The 27773-nt window shown below is 42.3% G+C and overlaps 1 protein-coding gene across 15 annotated transcripts in view; it reads left to right on the top strand.

The window, feature by feature from the left end:
* The window catches only part of SASH1 (SAM and SH3 domain containing 1), a gene marked incomplete at its 5' end in the record, with an annotated part of 511807 nt that overhangs the window by 453470 nt on the left and 30564 nt on the right, over positions 1-27773 (top strand). For 14 of the 15 annotated variants that reach the window (XM_083830239.1, XM_083830240.1, XM_083830231.1 and 11 more), the window contains 5 exons: positions 6051-6091; positions 7603-7689; positions 8962-9074; positions 10322-10423; positions 24882-25014. In XM_083830239.1, coding sequence (XP_083686365.1) covers positions 6051-6091; positions 7603-7689; positions 8962-9074; positions 10322-10423; positions 24882-25014 — 476 coding nt within the window. The remainder of the gene's footprint in view (positions 1-6050; positions 6092-7602; positions 7690-8961; positions 9075-10321; positions 10424-24881; positions 25015-27773) is intronic. The other variant, XM_083830238.1, reaches the window with a different exon arrangement.

The raw sequence follows: 27773 nt of genomic DNA, 5'->3' as shown, positions 1-27773 counted from the left end.
TTTCATTTTACAGCAGAGTTCATGCAAGCCTAAATTCTGCCCCCTTTGGTACACTAATCTACTGGCCTTTGCCAGTAGTTTTTAACGCTAGATTTCCTAATCCTCTTCCCCTACCGCATCCAAACTACAGGTCAAGCTCAGAAAGCAGGAGGTTGTTAAATCATCACTCCAGGTCATGGATGGGGGGGCTTAAATTCTGTCATATTTGATTCTGGCAACTTGACAGGGTGCCCAAATTAACTTTGGCAGATATTTGAAAGCTCTTCTGCAAAGAAACAGGAGTCCTCTGCCAGAGGACGTGAGGCAAGGAGAGGGCAGAAACTGAGGAGAACAAAGCAGAAAACAAACAAAACCCTAAAGTGAGGATGCCAAAGGCTGCACTTAATTACTGACAGAATAAATTGTTCCTTTTGGGTCGGTTAAAAATGGAAAGGAGCGTTGGAAGGAAAAAAAGGAAGAAGTAAAAGCTTGCCATACTCGAGATGTCCTCATTTAAGACGCGTTTCTTTATACCCTGTGCTTGCAGGAATCAGAAAGAAGCAGTGAATGTGTACGGCCCTGTTGTCACTTGTTTGAGGCCCGATTTAGTCAAAGCCAAATTATTCATGCTGCCTTTAAACAGCCTCCTCGAGAGAAGTAGGGCAGGAAACTCCCACAATAACCCTCACAATGGGAGCGAGAGGCCAGCCAAGCGCCGCCTGGGACACGTGAGGAGGGGAACCAGTGCTCCTCCGAGCCGCTGGCAGGAGCTTTCCGTCCTGCCAGTTGGGTGCTGGGCAGCGTGAAGGCCGCCTTTCACGAGGAAGCCGAACTGCGAGCAGTGCACGCGGTGCGTCACCTCCGCTGCCTCATGCTTGGCCGTGGAGGAGCTTTCGTCTGACAGCGATCTGCCCCTGCCTCGGCCCGCTAGGCTGCTCGGGCGATGTGTGACGCAGCCCCACCGCCGGCCTCCATGTCGAGTGCCCGCGGGCAGCCCCGTGGCTCCGCCGTGGTCGTGGCAGGGGACACGCACACGCGCCCGCCCGCGGGCAGCCCCGTGTTTGTTTCCACTGAGAAAGTTTTGACCTGCTTAAAGAGCCATTGCTATGGAAACCTAATGAGAAGATAATTGAATGAAACGTCTTTGCTTTCCATCTCTTTCTCACACTGGTGCCAGCAAGGTCAGAATCTTGCAGGCCTGCTTTCTCTTCAGGTTCATGCAAATTTGATAAAAATACCAAAGGCCCATTTTCTTCCCTGTGCCAGCTCTGGTTAGATAAATTACCTTGTGTTCAGTCAGGAGCAGTTACAAGTCTGTCAGTTGATACTAATTATGTGACTGGGCCATTTCTAATGCACACGGATAACCAAATGGCTTGGCGGCAGAAGCCAGCGTGGGCTTTTACATCAGTTTGTCTGCTGCTATGAATGTGAATAATATCTGTAGACTGAAAATCCCATGAAAAGCATTTTCCTTAATGGTCTATAAATAGTCATCGGGAAAAAGGAGAGGGCCAGTATCAGTTTATTGAAGATCATAGCAGTAGTGGTTTCATTAACAGATGGTGCTGTGCACCTGTGGATTTTATGTGCCATAAACGAGACGTAGCTGTGTGTTAAAGCACATCTGCATCGAACATACTTAGTGGCAAAACAGAAACCCGTCAGCCTTCCTGTCATTCTCAGTCCCCGTGTTAGTTCTGCTTCAGGAATGATGAGCTTTCAAAAATGCTCGGGTGCATTCATAAAACCAGCACGTGGTGTCACTGGTTTCTTTTTCCCATTCTGTGGTGTACCAGCACACCATATCTTGAGGCGCGTGTGAACATGTGTCTTGAGAAATCAGCCGCTCCCTGTGCAAGACAAGCCATGGCATCTCTCTCTCTGGGTCAGAACCAGCCCAGAGTTAACAAGGGAAGCTGAACACAGCCAAGTTAAAAGCCTCTTTATGACCAGATTCAGTTGCAATGGGCTTGTGAAGCAAATTTGTGCATCAATTCTTCCTTGTATTCCAGTTTTTAGAGCCCACCTCCAGGATTTCAGAGATAATTTATAAAGGGAGAAGTTGCTTTGGTACATCAAGGTCATCCTAGCTGCAGCACTTTTATGGACAGATGGATTCAAAGACCATTGTGCTTGGCTGGCTTTGCTCTTGTTCATACAAAAGCAATGAACCCACAGTCTGCAAAAAGAACTAGAAGTGCCCTCCAGAGGCAGTCCTCATGTCCAGCTCATCCTCATCAGATGTCTGGTCTGGTCCACATCTTTCAGGCATCTTATCAGAAGCAGTTTTTAAAGCTGCCCTCCCATTCTCTACCTACTGGTCTAAGTTTGTCCAAATAGTTAGGAAATGGTAACTCCCTGTTTCTTACCACCTTATGTCTGCTTGTTCCTGTGCCTTTTTTATTAATAGGCAGTAAATTAATCTCCTTTCAGCTTTCAATTTGGCAAGCTGAAGAGGCAAAACTTTTCTAGCCTTCTCTGTTAAGATGAAGTGTTCAGTTCCCTGATCCTTACAGCTTTTCTCTTTACCTCTTCTGGTTGGAATTCATTTTTCTTGAACATGAGTAACTTCAGTCATAGAGGCTGTTCCCATATATATTCATTCTCCATACTGTCATTGGAATGTCCCATCCTTCTTTGTGCCTTTTAGGATTAAATTGTTACTGCATGGTTTTTTTTTTCTTTTTCCTGTCATTTTCTTCAGCAGGTATGTCCAAGTACTCTGTCATCTGCAAACCTCCAGCATTTGAAATACTGTCTTTTGTGTCAGTCTTGTTTGTGTATTAGCACATTTTGGCATTGAATGTTAAACCATTTCTGTTAAGTCAGTCTTTTTGATCATCTAGTTCCAAGCTACCAGGTCTTGCGTCACTGATCACTGAGTGTTCTGGTGTAATTTACTCACCTCCACTGAAAGCCGTCATCTCTCTGAGGCAGGAATGAAGTAATATCTTGTTATTCCCCAAAGTAGTAGCTCGATTTTTAGATACTCTATAGTGCTGCTTTTTTGTTGTTGTTTGTTTGTTATGGCAGCGTGGCTCTGAGAGGCCCTAAGTAAAGGCCTAGAAGATGGTTTTTAATTTGTGAGATTAATGGATTAAAGTTTTGATCCATTCGGAAGCTCACTCCCAGAGATTTGGGGCAGATACAAAAGTACTCCTTCCCTCTGGCCGTAAATCTTTTGTCTTCCTTTCTGTCTGAACATATACCCGTATATTTCTCCTGCTATATGCTGTGACATAGTACATTTCATCTGAAAGCTTGCTAATGAAGTTGTACATCAGACCACAACAAAAATGAAGGCCTCCGTGGTGGAGTAATGGCATTTGGCTCCCTTTCAGGCACGCAGTGCTGAGACTTCTGCCAAGTGTCACTGCATCATTAACTTTCAGTACAAGTTATCAGTCTATGAATGGAAGAACACAAATCACTTTCAGCGCACGTTCACAGAGGAGCTGCAGATTTAACAGGGTAAGGGAGTGTAATTGGCAAATCAGACGTAAAGCAACTCGGAGGTACTATGCTAGGAAGTAAAGCACTTGATTGATTTCACTGAGCATTTTTAAGTGTCAGAGTTGTCTGATAGAACTAAGAAGCAAATGCTTTGTCAGGCTCTGCGTGGTAGGCTTTGTTGGCATTTCCATCCTTTAAGACCAGCTGTTAGCATTTTCAAGGTCAGCCCAGACATGGAAGATTTCCTCTTCAGGGAATGCATGAAATGATAACTGGAATTTGCATCCTCTGATGAAACTCAGTATACTTATTAAATCAGATATAAAGGAGAAGGCAGTCTGCTTGCTGTGGATCCTACTCATCTCCTCACCCTCTCTGGCTCAGGAGCATCACAAGTATGCTCCTGTTGCTCTTCCCCTTCTTTGGAAACCAGCATGGAATGAGTTGGTGGCCTCAGGCTAATTCCCAGGGAACAGATGTCCACATCACAAACATTGCCACTACACCTGCTGCTTACTAGCATCATTGTTGGCAACTGTGGAAGAGAAGAAAAGAATTCAAATGGATTTGGAGGCTGAAGAGCGCAAGAGAGCGCCTCTGCTTTGAGGCTGATTTCACTAGTGAGGCGAAGTTCTGATAATTAAGAGATTTCACTCTCCAAGGATGGTGATTTGGTTCATTTTGTGAATACTGAATTAATTTAAGATAAAGTAACTGTTCACTTGGTGGGTGAGGTCAGTGCTCAGGTACAAAACATTTACTGGTTTAGTTCTGTCACTTCCAACAGGAGTTGGCTTTCTTTTTACTTTGTTGTCTCTGTATAAAAGCCCACATACTTTTAATCTGTTTTTCCTTTATTTAAAAAAAATACTCACTGACATCTTTACTTTAAATGTCTGGATGTGGAAAGTCTGGTTTTGGCACTGGATTTTCTGGTTATTTTACCCAGAAAGTATAGAGGGTTATTTTTCTTCTGCATTTCTTATTCTGATTTCTTAAATACCAAGCAGTTGGTGGCATACACCTATATCATTAACTTTTTCCCTTCAAAGGTAAACTTTATCAGCAAGGAAAACACTAAATGTCTCCCTCCACCTGATGCACTCCAAATCTGAAGTTTAGCTACTTCAGTTGGTTTGCAATCTGTGCTGGATTAACTTTTTAATCAGTCTGAGGTTGAAAGAGGTCAGATTTCAGCGCTTTGCTATGCCAAACCCTCTTTGCCTAGATGAATTTCTAAATCAAACTGAAACTTCATACTGTCTCATTTCCCCTCTAATGATGTCTTTGCAAATTGATGAGTGTGTTTTTCATGCTTACTAAACGTTGGCCAGTAATTGCTTACATCTTTTAAACTCGGAACTGGTTTAAACTAAAATTTCCCTTCAAGAGGTTTACTGAATTTATCAAAAACTCTTCATTGCCCTCTTCTGGGAGTCCAAGAAAATGCAAGGAACCCGTGTAAACACTATAGATGGCAACTAGAATATGACATGTATGTATTCCATGGCCTCATTCACAGAATGATTTGGCTTGAATTCTTCTTGGTATGCTGGGATGTATGTGTTTCCATTTTGCATGGGTACAGCACAGGCATGGCACAATAGGGCATTGTCATGTAACAGGGCAGAGCTCTCAGCCAAAAATACTGCAGTAATGCTTTGCACTTGGAGCCTCAAGCAAAGCCGTTGAAGCTGGCAAGAGTAATTTCACTGGCTTGGCTCAGCCTGGTTAGAGATTCCTGTAGGAAGGCTTCAAAGAATTTCACAAGATTTGGTAATTTCTATTAGCTCCATTTACACAGAGAGAAAAAAAGGCAATGAGGGGGGGCTGGGGGTGGGAGGGTAATGTTGTCTCATCAGAGGTCCCACAATGAACGTTGGCACTGAGTTGGAATCCATTATGGAAAACTGGTTCAATGAACATAAAGACCGAGAACAAAAGACTTATGTACTATATTAGTGGGTTGTTTGTAAAGTCCATGTTCGGTTAAAATAAGTCTCTCTAACTAGCTTTTTAGTAAGGGAGCATAAACTGGTGGGAAAGCACACAGAAGGGAAAAAGGAGGAAGCAGCTGTAGTCGCCGGTCATCTGTTGTCCCACTTCACGGGGTCTGGACAAGTTTTCTTCAGCGTGTCTTTAAATCTCTACTCCTGTCTTCCTCGTGGTGGCTTTCTGAAAGTTTAATGAATGCGTATTTATAAAGCATTTCCAGATGAAAGACAAAAAGGCCCACAACTGTTAAAACCTAAACAAATACAGCATCCCAGTGCTACAGTTTCTAAAGCAGCCAATGAAATGAAAGGGAGGGAAGTATGTGAAAAAGTCTTTTTCTGAGGGATTCCGAGACGCTTTTGGCTTAACCATAGGCTTCTGTCAGTTATGTTTTTCTGTGCTGGTCAAAGGCGTTTTTCAGAGCTTGCAGAGGGAAACTCAGTTACTGTGGTCAGACCAGTGGGTTCAGGTTTTGTTTCCAACATGCTGCATTTGGAAGAAAGAGGAAGAGAAACGGCTCATGATGTATTGTTTGGAAACTATAATTTACTGTAATCAGACAGCTCCCATGAAATGTGAGAAGTCTGCATCAATAAGTCCATTTCTCTTTTGTGTTCTAGGCTCTCCATTCATAAATCAAGTTCGGAAGAAGGCTCTGTAGGTCAGTATATTTCATTTTATTTGATACTTATATTGAATTCTTAAACAGGTTTTCAGTTTCGCTTGTGCTAGGATGTGAAGAGCTGAGTAAACAGAATGCTAGCAGAAGTCAGCAGCATTTCTGTGCATGGGGAGGGAGCTTTAAACGTGAGATGCCAGGGGTCTCGGTGATCTCAGAGGCAGCTCAGCCAGCACTGCCATGTGATAAATGCACAGCTTTTGACTTGTTATATTGAATTTCAAATTCCTTAATGTTTGATCACTGCTAGCCTATCCATTTGTATTCTGAAAGTTACCACCACCAGTGAATAACTGTGTTTGTGCATGTCGTGCCAGAGGCTCGTCTTTTGTTTCTGAAATATTTTGCATTCTTAAATATGTATTTGTTTTCTGTTGTCTTTCACTTTTTTTTTTTAACTTACCATAATTAGTTCAAATTGGTATCCAAACTCATTAGTGAAATTGGTAAAATTCTGGATAGGGTGTTGGTTTTTTTTAGCGTTATTTTATTCACTGGAGAGTTGAAGAAAAATTAGAGCAGAGGGGTTGTTTCTTTTTAAAATTTTTTCTAGGATCATTTCCACACAGTGCAAAATTAAGCTGTTTTTCAAAGAGTCAATAAGCCCAACTCTGGGGCTTCTAAGGCAAGATCCAAAATACCATAGTCACGTGCTGAAACTCAGTGGCACAGAACAAACTGCATTCACTTGAATTTTTGAAAAACAGAGGGATGAAGTAGATCCAAATCGGTAGCATTTGTGCCAGATCAGGCACAGTATGTTCTCTTGCAGATGGCATAAACTTGGTAGCATGTGTCCTGGTTAATTCAACAGAGCACAATTATATGCCTTTTTTTGATCCAGATCCTGTTACTTTTCTAGAATAAATAATTTACTTCTGGGTCATCAAGCAGTATGCAGATCTGATTTTAATGGACATGTAGTCCCAGCCTTGCACAATCAAGGCATACAGTGAGCAAGAGTCAGATGTAGCTGAAGGTCTCCTGAAATTTCTCATGCCAAGTAGCAGAATGTATGTGTGTGTGTATTTATATACACAACGTGTTTATTTTCTATATAGATATGTACACATATATCAGAGAATTCCTTATCTGACTTGTAGCTTTTGCTGCGTAATCGTGGTTCAGCTAGAGAGAATAAAACAATGAAATACTTCAAAAACACTTCCAAACTTGACATTAACAGCTCAACAGATATCAAAATGAATGTAAAATATTTTCTGTTTATAGTTCAAAATATGTAAGTTATTGGCTTATCTCGGTCGTCTATAGCATTGGCAATTATAAAAGAATGTGCATTTCTCTGAATTAGCTACATCAGCATAGTTCTAGTACAGACTAACTCAAGAAACAGAGAAAATTTGGGATTTTTTAATCTCATTTTTGTCTTAGAAAATATAACTTGATAGCTTCTGTAGTGTTTACTAACTAATGTTTCCTTTTGAAATTCTTCTTCCCTTTCCCTTCTTTCCCCCTCCCTCATTTTCTCTTAGGGAAAGCAGACTGGAAAAAGAAAAATAAGTTTTTTTGGCAGAATTTCCGAAAGAACCAGAAAGGACTAATGAGGCAGACTTCCAAAGGTAAATGTTTTTAAAGGGCTTTTGAACCTATCCATATAAAATATAAGGATCCAACCTTACAAAAGAGTAAAACTCATTTGCAGCAGTGTGGTAGTTACAGATCTGTGGATCTGGAAGTATCGCTGACTTGGTCCATTGTGTCAGGGCTCACAGAAGGATGAGTTGCATTCTGTGAGGCCACAACTCCAAGTTGCTAGGACACCTTCAGTCCTTGTTGTCAGTGATGGCACATGCACAAAATGATGTGATTAACAGATACTTATAAATAACATATAAAAATGAATGATGCTTTTTCTTCTGATCCTGACTTGATGAGATAAATTTTTACCTGTTTTAATTAGAAAGGTGTTTCTCCTTTCTTTGGCATTTGATTATGTAGACCTGTTTGCGTTAGGCTTTAATCCAGCCTCTCATTGCAGGAAAAGACACTACAAGGAGTAGTGGAAATGCATCTGGTGAATAGTGAAAATTTAAGGATTGATTCCACTTAAACTGTCAGGTCTCCTTCTCTAATTCTTCAAAAAATGCAGCCGTGCATTGCTTTAAATATTTTGCTTCACAAAGAAAATTTCTTTTTTTTCCCATGTGTATCTGTTGGATCCTTCTGTTGCAAACAGATGCCTCCCTGCATCACCGTGACTGTGTTCAGATGGGTTGTGAAAAAATTTAGGAACCTGCTTATGAGGTTGAAAAGGGGCTCATTTATATTGTCAGTTAAGTGTGGGTCCTCGTTGGCTCTCAAGTTTTAACTCTCCATGCTGACGTTCCAAGCTCATGTCAGAAGAGGTCCTGGAGCTGGGAGGCCAAATACATCCAGCACTGTGTGCCAGCTCATGGCTCTACAGCAGAAAGCTAAGAGGGCCCAGCACACTTTTCCTGGAACGGCTTCCCATCCACTCAGCTGACCGAAGTATTCCTCAGGGCTGAGTTCAGGACTTTCCTGGCATTAGCACTTTCTCTTGATTCTTGTCTTTAGGGTCAATAACTATATCAGTCACATTTTATTTCTACTTCTCCTTCTACTGTCTTGATTTCAGTGTCAGTACACTTGTTTTTTCTAGCCCTAATTTACTTCATATCATTGCTTAGTTACTTCCAAATCATTCAGTCCTGTCAAATCATACTGAGATTGGTCTGGGGAGGGTCTATTCTGGCCAGCCAGATCTATGCGGTGACCACATCTCAGAGTCCAGCTAAAATCCAATTCCAGTACATACCACTCTGTGTGTGACCTCTTTCACACGGTTGTTTTATCGGTGCATTTCTCTGCAGGAGAGGATGTCGGGTACGTGGCCAGTGAGATCACGATGAGTGATGAGGAACGGATCCAGCTAATGATGATGGTCAAAGAGAAGATGATCACTATTGAGGAAGCACTTGCTAGGGTATGATAAGTACACACTTCAGTTTTCCTGGGAAACATGTTTTATGGTGTAGGATATACCAATTCAAAGTTTTCAGTTGCTCACAAAACAGAGAAGAAAGGGGGAAAAACTGCCTGTTTGTTACTTAGCACTAGGTAGTATAAATTAGATAGGAATTGCATTGTTCATGGGAAAACATAGCTTAGCTTACCCAAAAATAGATGCTTAATATATGACAAATGAATTGAGTCCTAAAAGTAAACATACTCAGCCATTTTTGGTGTTTGACATTAAAATCAGAACAGATGTAATTTTTGACAGGTTAGTGACTGACACAAGTGTTTCTTTACAAAATCTGAATTTTGATGAGCCACAGGAAAAACAACTGTTTTCTCAGAAGCCAAAAGGCCAATGATAAAGTTTGTATGCCACTCGTCATTTTGTTCCCTTGAGCAAAATAACGTGGTGGAGCACAGGATGTTCTGTATGGGTACCTGAGATTCAGAAAACATGAGCTCAATCGTGACTATAGGCTATCATAGAATATAAGGTTACATTATTGTCTGAAGAAAATACTGCTTTACTGGGAATCATAACATGAAAAAAATGCAAAAATTTGAAATCACCAGGGGGGTAATATTGGGATCTCTGCTGTTAAAAAAAAATTGTGGGAGAGAATTCTACCTGATCTTTAATATTCACTATATATACCAGTATTGTTTCCCTCTAGTGGTCTGAGCTATTAGCAGCAACTCTTTTTTTTTTTTCTCTCTTTTTTTTAATCATCAGTTCTTGATGATCCTCTCAACAATTTGACTCTGGTAGGGTTGGTTGTAAATATTTAGACTTTTATTGGAAAGTGGAAAAAATGTTCTTTAGTTGTAAAATTATAAAAATCGGTTCCTAGTCCTCACTGCAGATCATTTTCTTTATCAAGAAAATTGGTAGAATATTGTGAGTCTGTCCAGTATAAACTGTGCCTCTGATGGGGATGGGTAATTTATATTTTGCCAATGATAATTCATCAAAATTCGGTATTCACAGATCACCTTCTTTAAAAAATAAATCTCATCATTAAAACTGCTGATTGCAAAATAAATGAGTTTATTTTAAACAAGTGAGACAGACAATGCGAAAGGTCTGATTCTCCCCATTCCACAGTGATACTGGGGAAAAAAGAATGAAAAGACATTAACTCTTGCTATTTTAAAGAAGACTGATAGCTCCTTCTCACTGGAAAATGTGTTCTCTGTCTTTTCAAATTTCAGCTGAAGGAGTATGAAGCCCAGCACAGGCAATCAAGTACTGTAGATACTACAGACTGGCCTGATGGTTCTTACTCAACATTTGATGGGTCTTCCAATTGTAATGTAAGTACCTGTCCTTTTGATATAGCTTCCCAGTGTCATTTAATATTTAAAGTCTTTCATTGTGGTGCAGCAGTATCCTGATTTACTTGGTGATTTATAATAGCAAATCTATCATTTGACCTCATGATGATATGTTCTGTCTACAGCAAATCTTTAATAGAGATTTTAAATCTTTGGGTTCTGTTATTGTATTACATAGTTTTTGTTTTTTAACGCACAGAAAGAGGTGTGGGGTTTTTTTGTTTTGTTTTATATATATATACATATATTTAGAATTGTTTCACGTTACATCTCAGTTACTATGAATCATCAGAGTTTCTCAGGTCTTCCCAGCTGTTGATGCATCCTAGCTGAGGGTCTGGCTAAGTCCTAGCTGCCTGCTGCTTTCAAACAGTTTTAACTCTGTATTTTCTAACTCTCAGCGCAGAGTTTGCAGCTTTTGTGAGACCCATAAGTAGTAAGGCAGCTTTCTTCCCTTATTTTTACTTCTGAGTTTTGTAGCTTCTCTTGTTTTTATGGGCATCAGTCTTTGTGTCATGCCATACTGAATTAATTAATTTTTCGTTCCAAATATCTTCATTTCCACAGAGTAGTTTATTTCACTTGATTTCTCTAATTGAAAGTTCACTGATAAATCTTACAGAAGAACACATTTGGCTGTCAAATCCAAGCTCTTAGTAACCCATATAATTGAATCATAGACTTCTGAGCCCATTGATTGATTTATTTATTTTATTGTCAATGGAATTTCCTGCTAACTGCAGCAGACGGTTAGCTTCTCCTCCCTAAATGAAAAGAGGAATGCTGTGTCATTTTATGAGATGTTTAAAATATTTTGTGGTGGAGAAGGATTTTCTTGTTTGTATTCAAAAAAAAATGCCCATCTTCAGTTAGGTGGGAACAGAGAGGAACAGATGTTGCCTTCTACTCTGTTCAGCTATATCAGAAATGTGCAAAGAATATAGAAGGAAGAATCCTTGCTCTTCTGCATTGGTTCTTTAGCCAAGGGAAAGTGTCTTGATCTTTTTCCTCATTAGTGTTTATAGCCTGGACAGTCCCCCCTTAAGGCCTTTGACTAAAATACTTAAAGCAGAAAAGCCACAAAACTCTCATTTACTTTAGTAAAATCTCAGAGGTCTACTGAGTTTTACTCTTAAATATTCTGATAATGGTTTATGCTTGTGTTGAAGTTACCGAAAGCTGTATATACCTCTGAGGACTAAATATGACTCAGTATTTGCTCCCGAATGGAATGACTTGGCACATCTTCTCTAAAATTATTTTCGTAAGCTGTCTTTACTCTTCCAGCCAAGAGCTTTCTTGCATCTCTCTGTTGTTCTGGTGGGATTTGAACCATCTTCCTGCTAACATCAATGAGGGAATCCGTATTCTATTGTTCTAAATACCTCTCCAGATTTTTGCCCTTGTTGCTATTTTTTATCCTCGTTACATTTAACAGAAGCTGTGAAACTGCATGTCTTCAAGTGAAGAGCAGATCATGTGCAGAAACAAAAGTTCTTGTTAGAACAAATGTCAGCTTGGCTTCTTTCTGGACCAAAAAGCAACTAGGGTTAACTGGGGTGAAAGACTCTGAGCTGTAACTGCCGTGCAAGAGGGAGGAAAACAAGTAGTGTAAAGTGTCAGATATGTCTAGAGATAGCGCATGTGTTCACCCAGACTGTTTTGCCAAAGGACATCTCTATTAATCTAAAATGACCAGCTTGTGAGAGGCACAGAGATGATTCTGTGTCCAAGCACTTCCTTTGCTAAATCGGTTGACTTTCAGTGCCATTTGTGTGATTTGTACTCTGCAGACTTGGAAACTCAGAACTGCCACACTCATTTTATAGAGTCCAAGGAGCAAAGATGTTTTTCCATATATTAGAAACATTCTGTTAGATAGCCCACTGTCTTCTAGCCCCAGAAAGCAATTTAAAATATGAGTCACTGAAATTGAAGTTTCTGGTTTGAATTAAAACTCCTTGGGCAATGACTCTTCTGATTCTGTTGGCATTTTTTCTGATTTCTGTTTTTTTCAGTCTTGTGGCCAAATTGTTACTAGGCAATTTCTAATGGAACACTGTGATCATACTTGATCATTTTGTGAACATTTCGTACACACAAATGATAAAAGTGAATTGTAGGATACTTGCAGATTGAGGAAATTCAGGAAAATCATAATTTTAATTCACTTGTTATACATTTGTTTAATAACTTTGGGGATTTAAGAGAGATCAAAACACTAGTATAGTTTGGTTTTTTTTTTCCATTTCTTGTTTTCTTGTTTTATTTTCCCAGGCAAAGAGACCTGCTGGTAGTTAGGAGGACTTGGGAGGATGGGTCATTATGTTTTTACAGAGAATCTTGGTCTAGTTTTGCCTGATAACAACATTTCAGGACCAAAAAAAAAAAAAAAAAACAAAAAAAAAACCTAAGCATTCAGAGAATCTAAAAATGTAGGCAGAACATCTGGAGATCTGTAAGTGCTCCATACTTTCAAGTCAGGTCTGCCTAAAACATAAGAACATCCACCAATGAGATAACCTCTAAAGGGCAAATACCATTAGCTGTTGTTTTTCTTTTGTTAAAAAAATAAATAGGAAACTCACACTTTTTTTTTTTAGCTTGTGTAACTGTCATGTGTTTATGACTAACATCCTTGGTGTTGCTGCTAAACTCATTTCAAAGATTTAAAGATTCTTTTTCCCAGCTCCTCTTCTTTTAAATTACTGTGCCAGGGAATGGAAACTTGCATTTCGTACCCTTTTAAAATTAAATCCAAGAGATAAACAACAAAGGGCTGAAGGGTCATCTCCTCAGTATCCAAAGGGAGGCAGCCCGATGTAATTTCTGTGTTGTTACTTGTATGTCCTGTTTGCTTGCTGTTAAGAAACAAACAAACAAACAAAAGCCTTCCCAAGCCAGTAGGTGACTTGGTTCTCTGCCACTTTAGAGCAGTTGGTGGGTTTAAACCTCACTGTGAACCTTTGTTTCACAACAAAGTTATGTGTATTATTTATTTCATAATGTGGAAATGCAGTTGAAATTGTTTTTCTTCTTAGTGAGATGTATAAAGCTGAAATACCTCACCATTTTTTACAAATTGATTTGTGAATATTGATTTTTCATCTCTGTTGAAATGAAGGCTGCTCACTGTAGCTCTAGACAAGCTTTCATTGCCTTTTGCCAAGTGTTGGGTTGTAAAACAGGTGCAGATTACAAATGAATCCCTTTCTGGGTTTTAGATAAGGACCTATTTGTCCTCAGGATTCAGAAAGTCCAGGGAAAGAGGATTTCAAAATTACCACATTCTTTCCCATTACTGAGGTGCCTTTTATGCTTCTTAAAGACAGGAGCTCATTTGATAACTTTGGGGGGCTGAAATTCTCTGTCCATCTTAAAAAGAAGCCTGGAAGGGCAGCTCCATCCCCAGAGCTCTGCTTGAAGGACCAATATTAGGAGAAACCCATATAAATCCTGTTCTGTGCCCTCTGCTGAAAGACTGCTAATTGGTACCGGTTGTCATATTTGATGCAGAAGTTGGGGAAAGGAGAGAAAAAGGAGGGAGATTGTGACAGAAGTGTGTGTATCATGCGCACGCTGTCACAGAAACAAACCACTAATTAGCTTCACCGACAGCTTCTGTAGATGCAAGTTCAATGAAGTTGTAATTATCCCTGGACTGAGCTGTTTTGTTGGTCTCGTTGGGCTTGTGCGCTGCCGTTTTGATCATCACATAATGGTCGGCCACGCAGAGCTCATTAGCGCAGGCACCCAGGTAGCGACACATGCCTTCATTTGAGGAGAGCTGCCCCGAGCCCCCCTCCCCGCTACGTACCACCTTATCAGCCTCATTAGAGAGGCCTTACAATTTATGAGCCTGGAGAACAAAAAACACATCTCCCTCTGACAGAATGGCTGGGTGAGGAGAGAGCAGCAGTGCCTTCACCTGCTTTCTGGAAGCTTCTTCGGCCAGGTCTGCCAGCACGGCACCTTTACGGGTAGGAAACTTGCCCTCTGCTTGTTCTCCCTGAAGCAGTTCTGCAAAACTGGAGGCGAGCAGTGCAGATCTTCATCTACCATGAGGCCATAGCTCTGGAAAGCTTCCAGTCCCGTTTTTGCTCTTTTCCATCTGCTATTGATCTGTCTCATAGCAGAAGGCAGCAAATTGAGTCCACACAGAGACAGGCCTAGTTAGGCCGAAATATCCTTTTGTTGTTCCTGGGTTTTGTATTATATTTCCTGAGGGCTTCTTCATTTGTCCAGCCATTAAATGGGGCTAAAAGCTGAATAAGCATTCGGTATTGGTTCTGTATCTACTACCATTGTGAAAAGCAAAATAATGGGCGAGAAAGGTGTTTGGGTCCTATTCATTTGAGTGGGTGACGTGTTGTAGCTGTTGAATCAGGATTGTATTACCCGTGCACCTGCTCCCTTTTTGGCATAAAGCTAACTCTGATAAAAGACCAAGTCTGATAGTTATCTCTGACTCACAACAGTTACTACTATGTTGTTACGTGCAAGACTAAGAAGAAAAGAAATAATTACAATATAACTTCCATAGCACCAATTGCCTCCGAGCAAATCTAAGTGTAGCTACAGCAAATCCATATTATTCAGGGTTATACTGTATTTCAGTGATTCAGATTGCTGAAGCTTTCTAAATACTTCAGTTTTAAAATTGATTTTTGTTCTTATTACTGATGGATTTTTGAAGTGGTTAACCATTTGTTAATGTTGTCATTGCTAATTACATAGGGCTGTATGTTACAGGAAAAAAAAGCCCTTTTTAACTTGTTAGAGCTAAGGTAGAAGTCAGTGAATATTCAGAACTGGTGTTAGATGTGAAGGGAGACTAGGGTAGGATGAGATTTTGTAATTTAAATAGTAGTGTTTAAACTGAAACAACATGAATACTTTGAGCATTTTGAAAGCTATGCACTTTCAGGCCTGGATTTGCTGTTACCAGAGGATCTACCAGTTTTTGTAACTTTTTTTTTTTTTCCTTGAAAGGCTTAGGAGTGGCACAGGATGTTCCCAAGTTTCAGTTCTTGGAGATCTTGTTGCTGCCTCCAGGCCCTGTGTGCTCTTTGAAGTAGCAGAGGGGAGCTGATACTCAGTATGGCTGTGAATGAATGCAGAGCATTCAGCTTTGCTCTGAAGAGTCTAGTGACCCAATTTGTGTGAAGATCTCCTGAAAGACACTAATGCCCCTCATTGTGTTGGATAGTATATTTATTATTCATTTCCAAGTTTCTGTAATATTCCCAGCACTTATTAATAGTAACGATGAAGAAAGAGCCAATAATAAGACAGCATCAAAATGCAGAATTCCCAGGCTGTATGTACGTCTAGCTGGGGATCTGTCTGGGGTGGCACTGTCTGTCCTTGTTCTCCAGTGATCTCAGTCAGCGGAGGTGTCCAGCACCTCGCACTGGAATCTAGTAGCAGAAGAATAACTGCATTTTTATTACGAACTTCCCCCTCATCTCTGTCCATGCTTAACAGCAGGGTTTCCCATGCGTGTAGTAACACAAGAGCATTCGTGAGAGAAACACAAATTGCCATTACAGTTTCCAGGGCACTACACAAAGTTTGAAGTTAGATCAGTGCTGTACAGAGTGGGAAATCATGGATGTGTTTATATGTTGCTTTGAAGAACACTGTAAGGTGTTGGCTGGGTTGTTTTGGTTTTCTTTTAACCTATTTGGTCTGATTTTTTCCAGAATGTTTTAGAATTTGGAGAATAAATAAATTTATTTAGGATTAAAACTATATCGCTTCAATAAGTACTACTTACCATGGAAGACCTGCCCAAGTTGTCCTCATGTACCGTTTAGCTACGTGTGTGTCTCTTTAGCTGGTGGGACCAAATATTGCCACCACAAGGTTGTACACAGAAATTGACAATGGTATAGGCCAAGTACACCTCCTGTTCACTGCCAGTAGGAGTTGCTCCTGCATATGTGAAGACTGGATGTAATTAGTCTGTAGGAAGGTCTCTTTGAAAAATCTTCCTGCTATCATGACAGAGAAGAGAGAGCTTGCGGTGATGCACAGGTGGTGACTGTGATTAACCACTTCTGTTTTGACTGCATTCAAACAATCCCCATTGACTAACTTCACCACAAAATGTGTGGCCACATATTACAGGAGGGTGGAAGGTGGGAAGGCAAATTAGTTGAATATTCATTCTAACACCTTATTTTGTCTTGTATACCTTTCGGCCTTTGGGCAGCTGCCTAATTTCTCTGCATATTACCTAGAGGGTGTGAGACCATGAGTTACAGCTTTTTCCTGTGACCATTCTCACTGCATGCATCAGCCAGCAGGAGATGCTGTAATCCATAATGTGGTTTCCCTGCCCCCATCTTTTCAGAGACCGAGCCTATTAAATTGGAACAAAGCCCTGCTCAGTTCAAGAACTAAGAATCTCAAAAGCCATGTGTTTCACTGCCCTATTTGGCAGACCCAGGCTGAATAATCTTTACTTGTGGTACAATAGAAGATTTTAATTGTGCTCCTGTCGTTTACCACTTGCCCCTTTCCCCCTACACTGCTGGTGTTTACTTCTCGCACATAGGACAGTAGCATTAATAGTTTGATTGTTCAAAAATACGATAAGAATATGATTTAACTTACCACACCCTTTGCTAAAGGGCTATCATTGTTTTCTTGTTGTTGTTGTTTTCCCTAAACAATCTCTGATATGAATTTCACTGTATTTCATGTATTGCCTTTCCACCGCTGGTTTTCTGAAATGCTCGGAAGTTGGTTTCCAGGTCCAGTGGTGTACTCCATTCATCAATAACAGTCTACACCAAAGAGTAGGGATTCTCCTCATGCCCTCTTAGCCTTGCCAAAACACGCGATGAAGTAGAGACTCTCTCTCCCGTGTGTAGAAAAGTCTGCAGGAGAATTGGAAAGGAATGCTGTATGGTAACAGATACAAAGTAATGTAACGCAGAGCTTCATTCTGCCATATACCTATGACGGGTGGTACGTGAGCGCAGTCGTAATGTCATTAAAATTAATTATTCTAATCAGCAAGAGAAACAGTTCACCGTGAAGAAATGTATCTGGCTTGCAGATGCAAACGTCAGCAATGTGCTTCTCAAAATTATTTAACTAAAACCTGGAAACAGTTAACATCTAGGAATTTGCCTAAGCAGCTATTCTAGTATCAAGACAGACCTCCAGGGGGAATTAAATTATTGTGCTCTCGTTACTTATGACAAATATTTCCCACTAATTTCAGCAAGCAGTGTCGTCACCAGCTAATGTGTAATATGTCTTTCACCAAAGTAGTCGTTAGACTCTCCTTTGATTTCCTTGTAAGTAACCACAGGCCAAACCCAGACATGGGACGGCTTTTTTCTTCAGTTTACCTGGGGGGCTGACACTACTGCTACATGTTTTAGACTCACGGAGTCTTTGCAATTCATGCTCTTGCAGTTAATTTTGTGAAGTGGCAAAAAAACTTTATGACCATGTGCAATTTTCTCTAAAATTTTGGAGGCCCTTTTTTGTAACCTCAGAATATGATAAGAATTATCACATCTGAATTTCACACACTTTTCTATAAACAGCCTCTCTAAGGATTAGAGGTTTGTGAAAATTTCTTAGTGAAACCCAAAACCTTCAAAACTCAAGTTGCAAGCCCAAAACTAGATCAGTTTCACTCCCGGCCATGAACTTTAAGGGAATCTGGGATACGTTTCAAGGAAGTCGCTGTCATGTTTCACTTGATGTGGGCTGGTATGTTATTGAAATTGGAGAACACCAGCTGGTTTTATCCGAAGCTTAGAATTTTCCATGGGGCTTTACATCAGAGTTTTGGGGCTGAAGTAATTCAAGGGTAAAATCCCAGCTACAACATGCCAGTAAATCTAGTTTACATGACTGTTAGGGAATAGAAAAGCTGTAAAATTGGTAATACAAAGATGGAGAAAATTGAAGAAAGATACGTGGCCAGGTGGCTATTTAAAATCAGCCCGTCATCAAAGGAAGTAGATACTTAGTCCTGCTATGATTTCATCGTGTGACTGATCTGGAGTGAACCCAGATTAACTGTCCATTAAAGGTATTGTTCTGAGTAAGGGGAAATCGTATATTCTTGGCTTAAAGAGGGTGCTGTTGTATTCCTTCACTACTGCTTCCCACCACTGGATAGCATTGCTCCTAATTAGCAGAGGTTTTGCTCCATTTTCTTGTGCTTTGGAAAGAATTGCCCAAATTCTGGATTTGTCTCAAGGTCCAGGATTAGGTACGGTTGACTGTAATTTACTTGAGCATCTCAGAGCCTGTTTCTTAGGAAGGGAGGTTTGAGCCCAGCCTAGGAGGAGAAGTTGGAAGTCATGCTACAGTGTTTCATAAAGCCACAATGTGGCCAATTCTAGACCAGGCTGAGATTGCTGAACTAAACATCATTGCCAGTTGTTAGTGATGTTCTTTTTTTTTTACAGCACTGCAAACCAAGAAAAAAAAAAGTAAGTTTGCTAATTTAAAGAACATTAAAGTAGGTTTATTTTTGTGTCAAATTAGCCCTTTATAAAGGGAAATTATCAGGGGGGCTTTTGTCAGAAGAATTTAAAAGTGAAAATTAAAAGCGCCTGGTAAAGGGCTTAAGTTATATTTCCTATAGACACAGCCTCTGCTCTAGCGGTTGCGTTTGAGGGTCAGTCTTCGTCCTGGCTTTGCACAGATTCTCTGTATTTTTTTCTTTAACTGAAATTCCATAGACAGTAATTAAGGAACTGGAGGCCAGCAAGAGGTCAGCAAGCCTTCGTCAGTGAAAACAGGGATTGTTTGCCATGTACAACACTCCCTTTTTTCCTTGTGGTGAATAGAAGATTTGCTTAGAGCTGATGACTTATGCCTTTCTTGCAAGTTATGCAGCTAGCGAGTAACTGGGGGAATCAATCAGTGAGCAGAAAACAGCTAATTGAGTCCAGCATCACGCTTTTTTTCTTCTTTACATATTCAGCGCTGAAATCAGAGCCAGTTTGGTGTCTGATAATGTAACTCCAGAGAAGAGGCATTTTGTGCACGGGATTCTGAGCGAATGCAATACTTCAGAAGAAGGGTCTAATCCTAAATTTCAGGGTAACGAAGCTGACAGCAGCTGAGCACTCGGGGGGAATTACTCGAAACTGAGCTTTAGGCCTATAAATGCCGAAGCTGGTAAGTCGCTGAGCATGTAGCGTGATGTGGAGAGGATGTGCCTCCTGTTTCAGAGAGGGAGAAAGAGAAAAGGCTTTTGTGGTTATTCTTAGGCACAGCACAGCATGTATAGCTTTTCTTAGTTTTTCTCTTCCTTTCCTTGGGCTTTTAAGTTCTTTTCTGTTCTATTTTCCTGTCTCTGACTTTGTCCAGGCATCTTTAATACAAAAAAAAAAGTTAGAACGGTTGTTTTTTTTGGCGAATGCAAAGCCTGTTTGAGAGAGAGAGAAAGAAGAAAGGACACGTGTAGCCACGTCTCCTAAAAGGAGCAGCAAAATGTCTTTGCATTTGCAGTGAGCTTGTAGTTCTGAAGTGAGCTGGCAAGGGGTAGATGATGTGATATGCCACAGATCTGCATGTGTATTTGTGCCCCTCTTTGCTGGATAAGAATTGTCTGATAGCCAGAAATAATTGAAGTTTAGGCGTAAGCAGATATTAAGAGATTCTCCAGTTCCTTAGATGGGGGATTTCCTAGAGATTTCAGTTTGGGGCTGTACGATTGCTGGGCATGAAGTGGGTTGTAAAAGTTTAACATCCCTCTAAATGGCTTCATACGGCTCACGTAAAAGTTATGTATGTTTTTGTTTATGGAGCTGAAACAGATTAATCACTTGTGATACCTTTAACTGCCTGTTGCCCTGATGCTTCTTACACATTTTTATTAGGACCTGGTCAGCGAGTCTTGCGTATCTTGTGTTTTTCAAGCGCTGCTGCTATAACCCTGTAGTGTTTCTAAACATAGTCGTGCCGAAAGCAAGCTACTTACTTCTGGTTTACATTTGGCCTATTAATTCCAAGTACCATAATAAACGATAGCTGTGTGCGCACGCGCGTGTGTGTAAAGCACTAATTCAGAGGGCGAGGTTAGGATTGTGGGCTCTTGTTCTTTCTGTGGCGTGTGAAAGGGGCTCGATGTTTTACAGCTAGAGAGCCACGCGTGCTGCTTGCCTCCAGAGCAGGCAGCAGTGAAGAGCCTGTGTGAGAAAAGCAGCCGAGAAAGCGAGGAGGATGCCGGGAGCAGAATGCTGCAGCGCACGTGTTAATTTCTTGCTTGTTCCTGGATGCGCGGCTTTTTGTTTGGTTTATGTACGAGGCGACGCAGAGCGCAGCCTTTGGGATGCACACGTAGGGGAGGTGTCCAAGCAGACGGGGTGGTAGGGACAGCAGAGGGAATCGGTCTCTCTTTCAGATTCGAGACCGTCTTTGCAGGCTACGGCCACGCTCGCTAGCGGCAGAGAGCTGTGTGGCGGGGCTGGGCCTTGGCCTCTCCGCCGTTTCCCAGCCATGCGGTACGTGGTGGCTGCTGTCCTCCGCGTGCAGCCCTGGGTACTTACAGATGCTGTTAATTTAGTCCCCGTTTCCCCGTGGCCCCGCACGCGCTCGTGCAGCAGAGCTCTCCAAGCTGGCGGCCTCGCGCGCTGTGAGAGCAGCGCAGATGTGTCGGGGCCGCACTTGCTCCAAGGCGAGCGGGAAGGCGACTCCGCCCGGCCGGCCCCGCCAAGGGGCCCCGCCGGCCGCGCTGGCTCCCCGGCAGCGCTATCTCTTTAAAGCGAGCGCGATTTTTGTGCGTTGGCTTGGCCAATTTGTTATGGTTTAGGACTGTGGAGCCAGCTGTCTGCAATCTGATGTAATGTTGCTGTGGAAACCAGAAATGAAACACTTAAGCATTCACCACAGAATTACTACATACAGCATTAGCCAAAATAATTAAAAGTTGAGCCATATGGGCCTTTGGATGGAAAAATTTGGAGCGGAGGAGATGGAAGTTCAGTTGTTCCTATTTACAGTACTGCAAATCCATTTGTTTTCCCCTTGGAGCACGCGGAGAGGCCTGTGCCCACGGCCGCGGGGCGGCGGAGGGGCCCGGCTGTTCCACCAGCCCCGCGCGCCCGGCCTGGCCCCTGCCTGGCCATTGGCAGGCACGTTGTCCCCTTCTCGATGTGTTTCTGCCCTTCTGTAGTGCCACAGAGTGCTGAAACACACGAAAGGACGGAGAAAGAGAGAGGGGGCATGAGGGCCGGCAGCGCTGCAGCCCCCTGCTAGGACATTGCTGCCCCAGAGACCTCGTGCCCGGCCCGCCACGGGTCAGTGGGATCAGGCTGATTTTCCCATCCGAAGTCAGGAGCCGCAACCAAAAAAGGCCATTCTGTCGTCTTGAAACCCGGAGAGGAAAAATGGGCCGTATGAGTCAAAACGTCAAAGTTTGATAATTTCCAAATATGTCATTTAGGCCTGGATGCTTTACATTTCTGTTTTCTGTTTAATATTAGCTGCAAAAGAAAACACTGCTTGAACTGGAAAATTAAGCTCTGTTTTCCGTGTGCCAAAATGGAGTCTTTTGATAATTTCAAGGTGTTTGTTTTTTTGTTGTTGTTGTTTTTTAAATCATTTGGAAATCAGGAAATGAAACAAAAGTGATCCTCTTTCAAAACAGTTTCATTTTCAAGCAATCAGCATTATTTGACAAAAAAGTTTCCTGATCAGCACCACTGGCGTAGTCACAGATGTTTTTAGGCCTTTCTGTGTAACCTTATTAGCCGTCCTTTTCCTTTACAAAAGATTTTCCATGCCACTTGCGACCCAATGTGGTAGGAAATAGACTGTTGGAGAGAAGCTCTGACTTAGTTTTTAGTCAGGCTATTATCCGGCGGTTCCTGTTGTTAAATACAGGCTGTTCTCGGCTCTCCCAGCCGAGCATCAGGGCTAGGAAGTGTCTGTCACTGCACATAAAGGATCCTGGCTGCTGGAACAAAGGGTACCAAGAGTCCTGAAATGGCAGGAAATACCAGCTAGCCTTTTATTAGGACGGTACTTCATGTATTTTGAAGTGTGGTAGGGATCCACCGTACCACCCACTCGGGTTTGATGTCAGTACCTTGTATGGAGGCTATTTCGGCACTTGCTTTCGCTGCGGTAGTAGTGAATGCAAATGTCAGACATTGTAAAAGCTTTTGTTATTGCTGCGGAATCTTTGTGGAGGACACTGAGGGGACAGGTCTTTCTTGGACACCGGTAGTGCAGAAGTCAGGCCAGTTGATTCTCAACGCAACTTTCGTATTCGTCAGTGACATCCTGGGAGGGAGGACCGGGTGTGAGCTATTCCCCAAATCATACAGAGCTCACGGTTCTATAAACAGGAGCCTTGCATACCAAGGATGGATGCAAAGTAATGAAGGAAAGCAATTGCTTAGAGTAATTGCATTTAAAATAAATGTATCTGGAGTGCAGAGCATGCATGATGGTTGCTTGCCAAGATGTGCTTAGTGGCCTAAGAAGTCTTGACTGAAGTTCCTGATTACAGTCAATAATCCATTCTTCATCTTATCTAAATATGTCTGAGGTATATCTTGTTGTTTGACATGTCACTAAGTTGTCCCAGCCGGAATCTGTGAATTAATGCTCTTCTTGCTGCTTAATTTATCTTGATATAAACAAGGCTGTTACCCCTCTCTACTGCCTTATTTCTCCTGAAGGAAGATTATTAATTACCTCTCCAGTCTGTACCCATAATGAATGCATTCCTGCGGCTCTTGGATGGCAGCATGGTAATTCCTTCTGCCATATGTGGTCCATTCGGTATTCCGTCTTGTTTCGGAATATCAGGAAGTTTGTGGGGTATCGGTAATTGGCAGTGCCCTCGCAGAAAGTGGCTGGCGTTTGCTCTGGCACGGTTCTGCTGGCTCTGTGAAATGTGTTCCTACAAGGTAGACTTTCAAAGCTGCGCTGATTCCTTCAGGCGCTATTTGTGCCTTTGAAAACGTACTCGTGCATATACAGCTGCTAATTGGTGTCCTGTCCCGTGGCATCTAATGCTGCTACCACATCCTGATATTTAAGTACCTTTGAAAAGCAGAAAGCGTTTTTATACTTGGGCTGTCTTTTATTCGGTCCCTGGATAAGCAAAGAGAGCATTTTTATTGGGGAAGGGGAGAGGGTGAATTTTTACTTTTTTGCTTCCCTTTTTTTGGCTCGCGTCTGTTTGGGATTTTTCTTTTTTCCAAGTTTAATTCGGGAGAAGGAGAAAAAGCATGGGAGCGCTGTGGAACCCCAGATAGCTTCACCGACAGGAAGTCGCATTAAGGTTTTAGAGCCGACCATTACGAATGCAGGGAATTGGCTGGGACCACGGGCGAAAACAAAGTAAGGTATACAATCTGTACCGCGCTCCAGCTGGAGCCCGCGCGGCGCGCAGGAATGTGCAGCGCACAGTGCCAGGGCTGTCCTGGCCGGGCTGGAGCGTCCTGCCGGCCTCCTCTCCCCTTCCCCCCGCCGCCTCTCGCATTCTGAACTGATTAAAACAGAGGAAGTAGCACATCGAGCGCTGGATCTGGCTCGAAAATCGAAGTCGTCTTCTCGTTCACAAGGAATGGATTGTTTCAGCTTGTTGTGTCACTGCTGCTGGAGAGGGAGAATTTTTTTTTGTCTCTGTAATGTTTGATACTTGAGGGAAAACAGCTGGAACTGAGCATACTGGATCAGATGCAAAACGAAACGGGATGCTGGGGAATATGGACTGCACTGTATATCTGAAAAGGTCAGAGTTTTCCCTTGGTCAGTGTTGGAGGAATGCTGTGTCCATCTTAATTCCAGCCTCGAGAGCCTTCAGGAGGAGTGTAGGGAGCAGGGAGGAGGAAAGGAGTATTTTGTAGCTGTGGCAGTTTCTGAGCAAGGCAGATGAGGTCTCCTCCTTCCTTTTCCTTCCCGTCCCTTTCTTGTGCTGCTGTTTTTGATTTTCTGGGAAGACTGAGGGGAAAAAAAAGAGAAGTCGTCAATGACAGAGTTTCGGTTTGGAGAAGCTGTTTATAACCAGGTTTAAACAGCAAGTTCTGAGATGCCAGACAGACCAGTGACTGACCCAAACCACAGGAGCATAACTGGTATGGTAAGAAGAGCCCTGGGAAAGAGCCCTGCCTGAAACGCACTGAGCGAGGACGTGGAAGTAGTTATTACACAATGCATGGGAAGAAAGACAAGGGCAGGAATGCATTTCAATGCCTAGGATCTTACGTTGCACAGATTTAGAAATCAAAATGGTATGTCACGCTTTCAGAAAAAGAAAAAGAAAAAAAGAAAACCCTCGCTAATTTAAATGTTTCTCTCTGACCTGGGCTGAAAATGTAATACCAGTTACAGAGCTGCATTGACACAGCGCAGCAGATGAACTGGGTTAACTTGACTCGAAGGAGCAAGCCGTGGAACGACTACTTTATTAATATTCCCTTTGTTTCTTTGCCAGTCAAGAGAACAGTCCGATGATGAAACAGAGGAGTCGGTGAAGTTTAAGAGGTTGCACAAGCTGGTAAATTCTACTCGCAGAGTCAGGAAGAAACTCATAAGAGTGGAAGAAATGAAAAAACCCAGCACAGAAGGTAAAATCGGTGCGCATATGGTTGGAGTGTATGTGTTAATGCATTTTTCTGTTGAGAGGGGACAGAAAAGGGGCGGGGGTGGGAAGTGTTCTTAGGGGGCAGTGGGAAAGGCTGCCTTGTCTACGGTGCATGCATTACCCAAGTAATTACATTTTGAGTCTGTAGAAGGAGGAAAGTGACAGTCTAGGATGTGGTTACTGCTGATCTCCAGGCGTTCCCAGAGCGGTGCTGGAGAGCCCTTCATTAAGAGATTAGAACTCGGTTTATGTTTTGTGCCCCGCACTGGAGGGAATGAGACTGGGAGTGACTCCAGCCGGCTGCCCCCCAGGCACTGCAAGGAGGTGAGCAGAGCAGTTTTGCTCCCTCCTCTCAGGCCTGGGAGACAGCTGGGGAGGGCGCACAGGTGAGGCTATTAACTAGTTTTGGGAGGGGAGCAGCCGATGGGTAGAGCAGTTGCTCTACATGGCCTCATCCTGTGGCAAAAGTACAGAAACTCCATCAGACATTCTTGTGGGATAGCTGCTGCCTCATGTAATATTACCTCCTCGTTCAGGGGGAGCCTGCTTGCAGTTTGACTCCTGAATGAGCCACGCTGCCAAGAGAGAGGGGGAGTGGGAGAGAGAATGGAGGAGGACTAGGAGGGTGGGGAAACGGGAAGCAGTTCAGCCCCTGGGAATGCCATGCTGCAAAATTAACTCTGGATGACCTGTATCCGTGTGTGAGCACGCAGCCTAAAGAAGCCTGAGCCTCAGTAGCCTCTCTGTGAAGCCCTGCTTGAGTCCTTACTGGAACTGCGGCTACTTCTCTCTGTCAGTGGCCTTCCCAGGATCAGACACTGTGATTCCCTTCAGCTTTGCAGTGAGCTGAACCATATTATGGATCCTTCTGAGTGTATTTAAGGAGAACACGTGCATCTTCTTGGGTATGTGGCAGGAAGCTGTTGGCAGATTTATGGTCGAGCCTGCCTCTCCCATGCACAATGGTCATGTAACTAACTGGAGTGAAAGGCTCAGCCAGCCTAGAGTTCTGGGCAGCTATCTTGGTCTGAAAAGGTTTATTCACCTCACAGGGGAGACAAAGAGAGCATGAAGGTGGGTTATCTTGGAAGTAAAAACATGTTTTATGGGAAGGAGCAAACAAAACAGGGCTGGTTTTCCCCTGCTCTGAGGGAAGAACGCCAGAGATGCTTTTCCTACCCCCTGGGGGTCTGGGAAAAGACTGCAGGGGTAGGAGCAGCTGCAGGACCAGGCAGCCCAAGGGCATGCAGGCGCCTTCCTACAGTTTGACCAGGCTGTCTCTTCAGCATGTTAACTGTTTTGTTCTTAATTCCTTCTCTCGCAGTGCTTCACTTGCAATTCTATTTCATTTCCTTTTTTATTTTCTCCCTCGGTCTTTCACTTACGTGTCTCAGTTCCTTCCAGGTTTTTTTCCACTGAGTTTTTCCACCCCTGCTCCCCAACTCATTGAATGAACTCCAAAAAATCTTGCCCTGCTTCCTTGTTTCTCCATCTCCTGCCCATCTTCTCTGTTTTAATGCTAGGCTTTTCTGAGTAATTCATCTGTAATTCAGAGTTTGTGCTTCATTCAGGACAGTGGAGTTTCTTTGTAGATTGGCTCTTGGTGAATTCTGTAGCAAAAAAATAACGTTGTTAAATAACAAGATGGATTACTTCTACATAAGTAGAAGGTGCCTTAAGGCATCAATTACACATTAGGAGTTGATATCCATCAGCAAGGTCTCCCCATACCCAAATTTTCATAGGGCAAACTAGAAGTGCTTCATAAATGCTGTCCAGGTATTCCTGTTTGAATATGTCAGAGGACTCTGCAAGATCACAAAAGATATTTTGGTCAGATTTGGGGATTGCCATCTGCCCTTCCAAGTCACCTGCAGTTGACTAAATCGGTTCTTGAGGTGTTTGCTGCTATTATTTAACCAGTATATAAATGTGAAGTCATGTGAAATCCTAGATGGCTAGGATTTTGAGAGCTGGACTGAGTGAGAGATGTATTTGATACAGTAGCATCAGCATAACTTCAGTAAATTCACTGGTGTTCAACAGCCTTTGTTAAAGTATGACAGTAGGCTCAGTTTGAAAACCAACATGAAATTCCCCAGAAGAAAGATTCCTCATAACCCTCCTCAGGAATTTCTTTACAAAGAAGAAAAGCTTTTCCAAATTTCCTTACACATTACCATTGTTTTTAAAGTACCTTACCCCCAGATCCTTCTCCCACATTTCTGCTAGTGAGTCTTTTGTTGCACTAAATATAAATTTGACAGTCACGAGAATGTGCCAATATCTGAATCCGTGTGTATTGTGTTAGTCTTCTCTCAGTGAGCTGACTAAGTGAAGGTTCTGATTCTTGGGCACCGCTCTTATATAGCATTTAAAAACATTTAAATCTACATCTGTGTCATTATGGCTTTGTGTCATGGACTGACTCCAAATAACATCTGTTACAATGTTGACACACAATGCATATTTTACAAGCTGTTTGAAAACATATTTACTCAGTGGACTAAAATTGTTTATCAGCACATATTCAGTCCCAGGAGAAAGTCAATTTTCTGTTCAAACTGAGAATTAGGGGAGAAAAAGAGCAAGCTGGACAGTCCAGTGAAAGTGGAGTTAAAATGAGGCTCCAATCTACAGACCTACCCCAAAAAAGTTCTCAGCGGTGAAAGTTGTGTCAGATGCGATCTGCTATCCCTTCACTGTCACAGTGAGTTTTATTTTGGTAAAACAGTGTCTTAG

Source organism: Anser anser (assembly GCF_964211835.1).
Source record: "Anser anser genome assembly, chromosome: 3".
Lineage (NCBI taxonomy): Eukaryota > Metazoa > Chordata > Aves > Anseriformes > Anatidae > Anser > Anser anser.
This window is presented reverse-complemented; position numbering and strand designations above follow the sequence as displayed.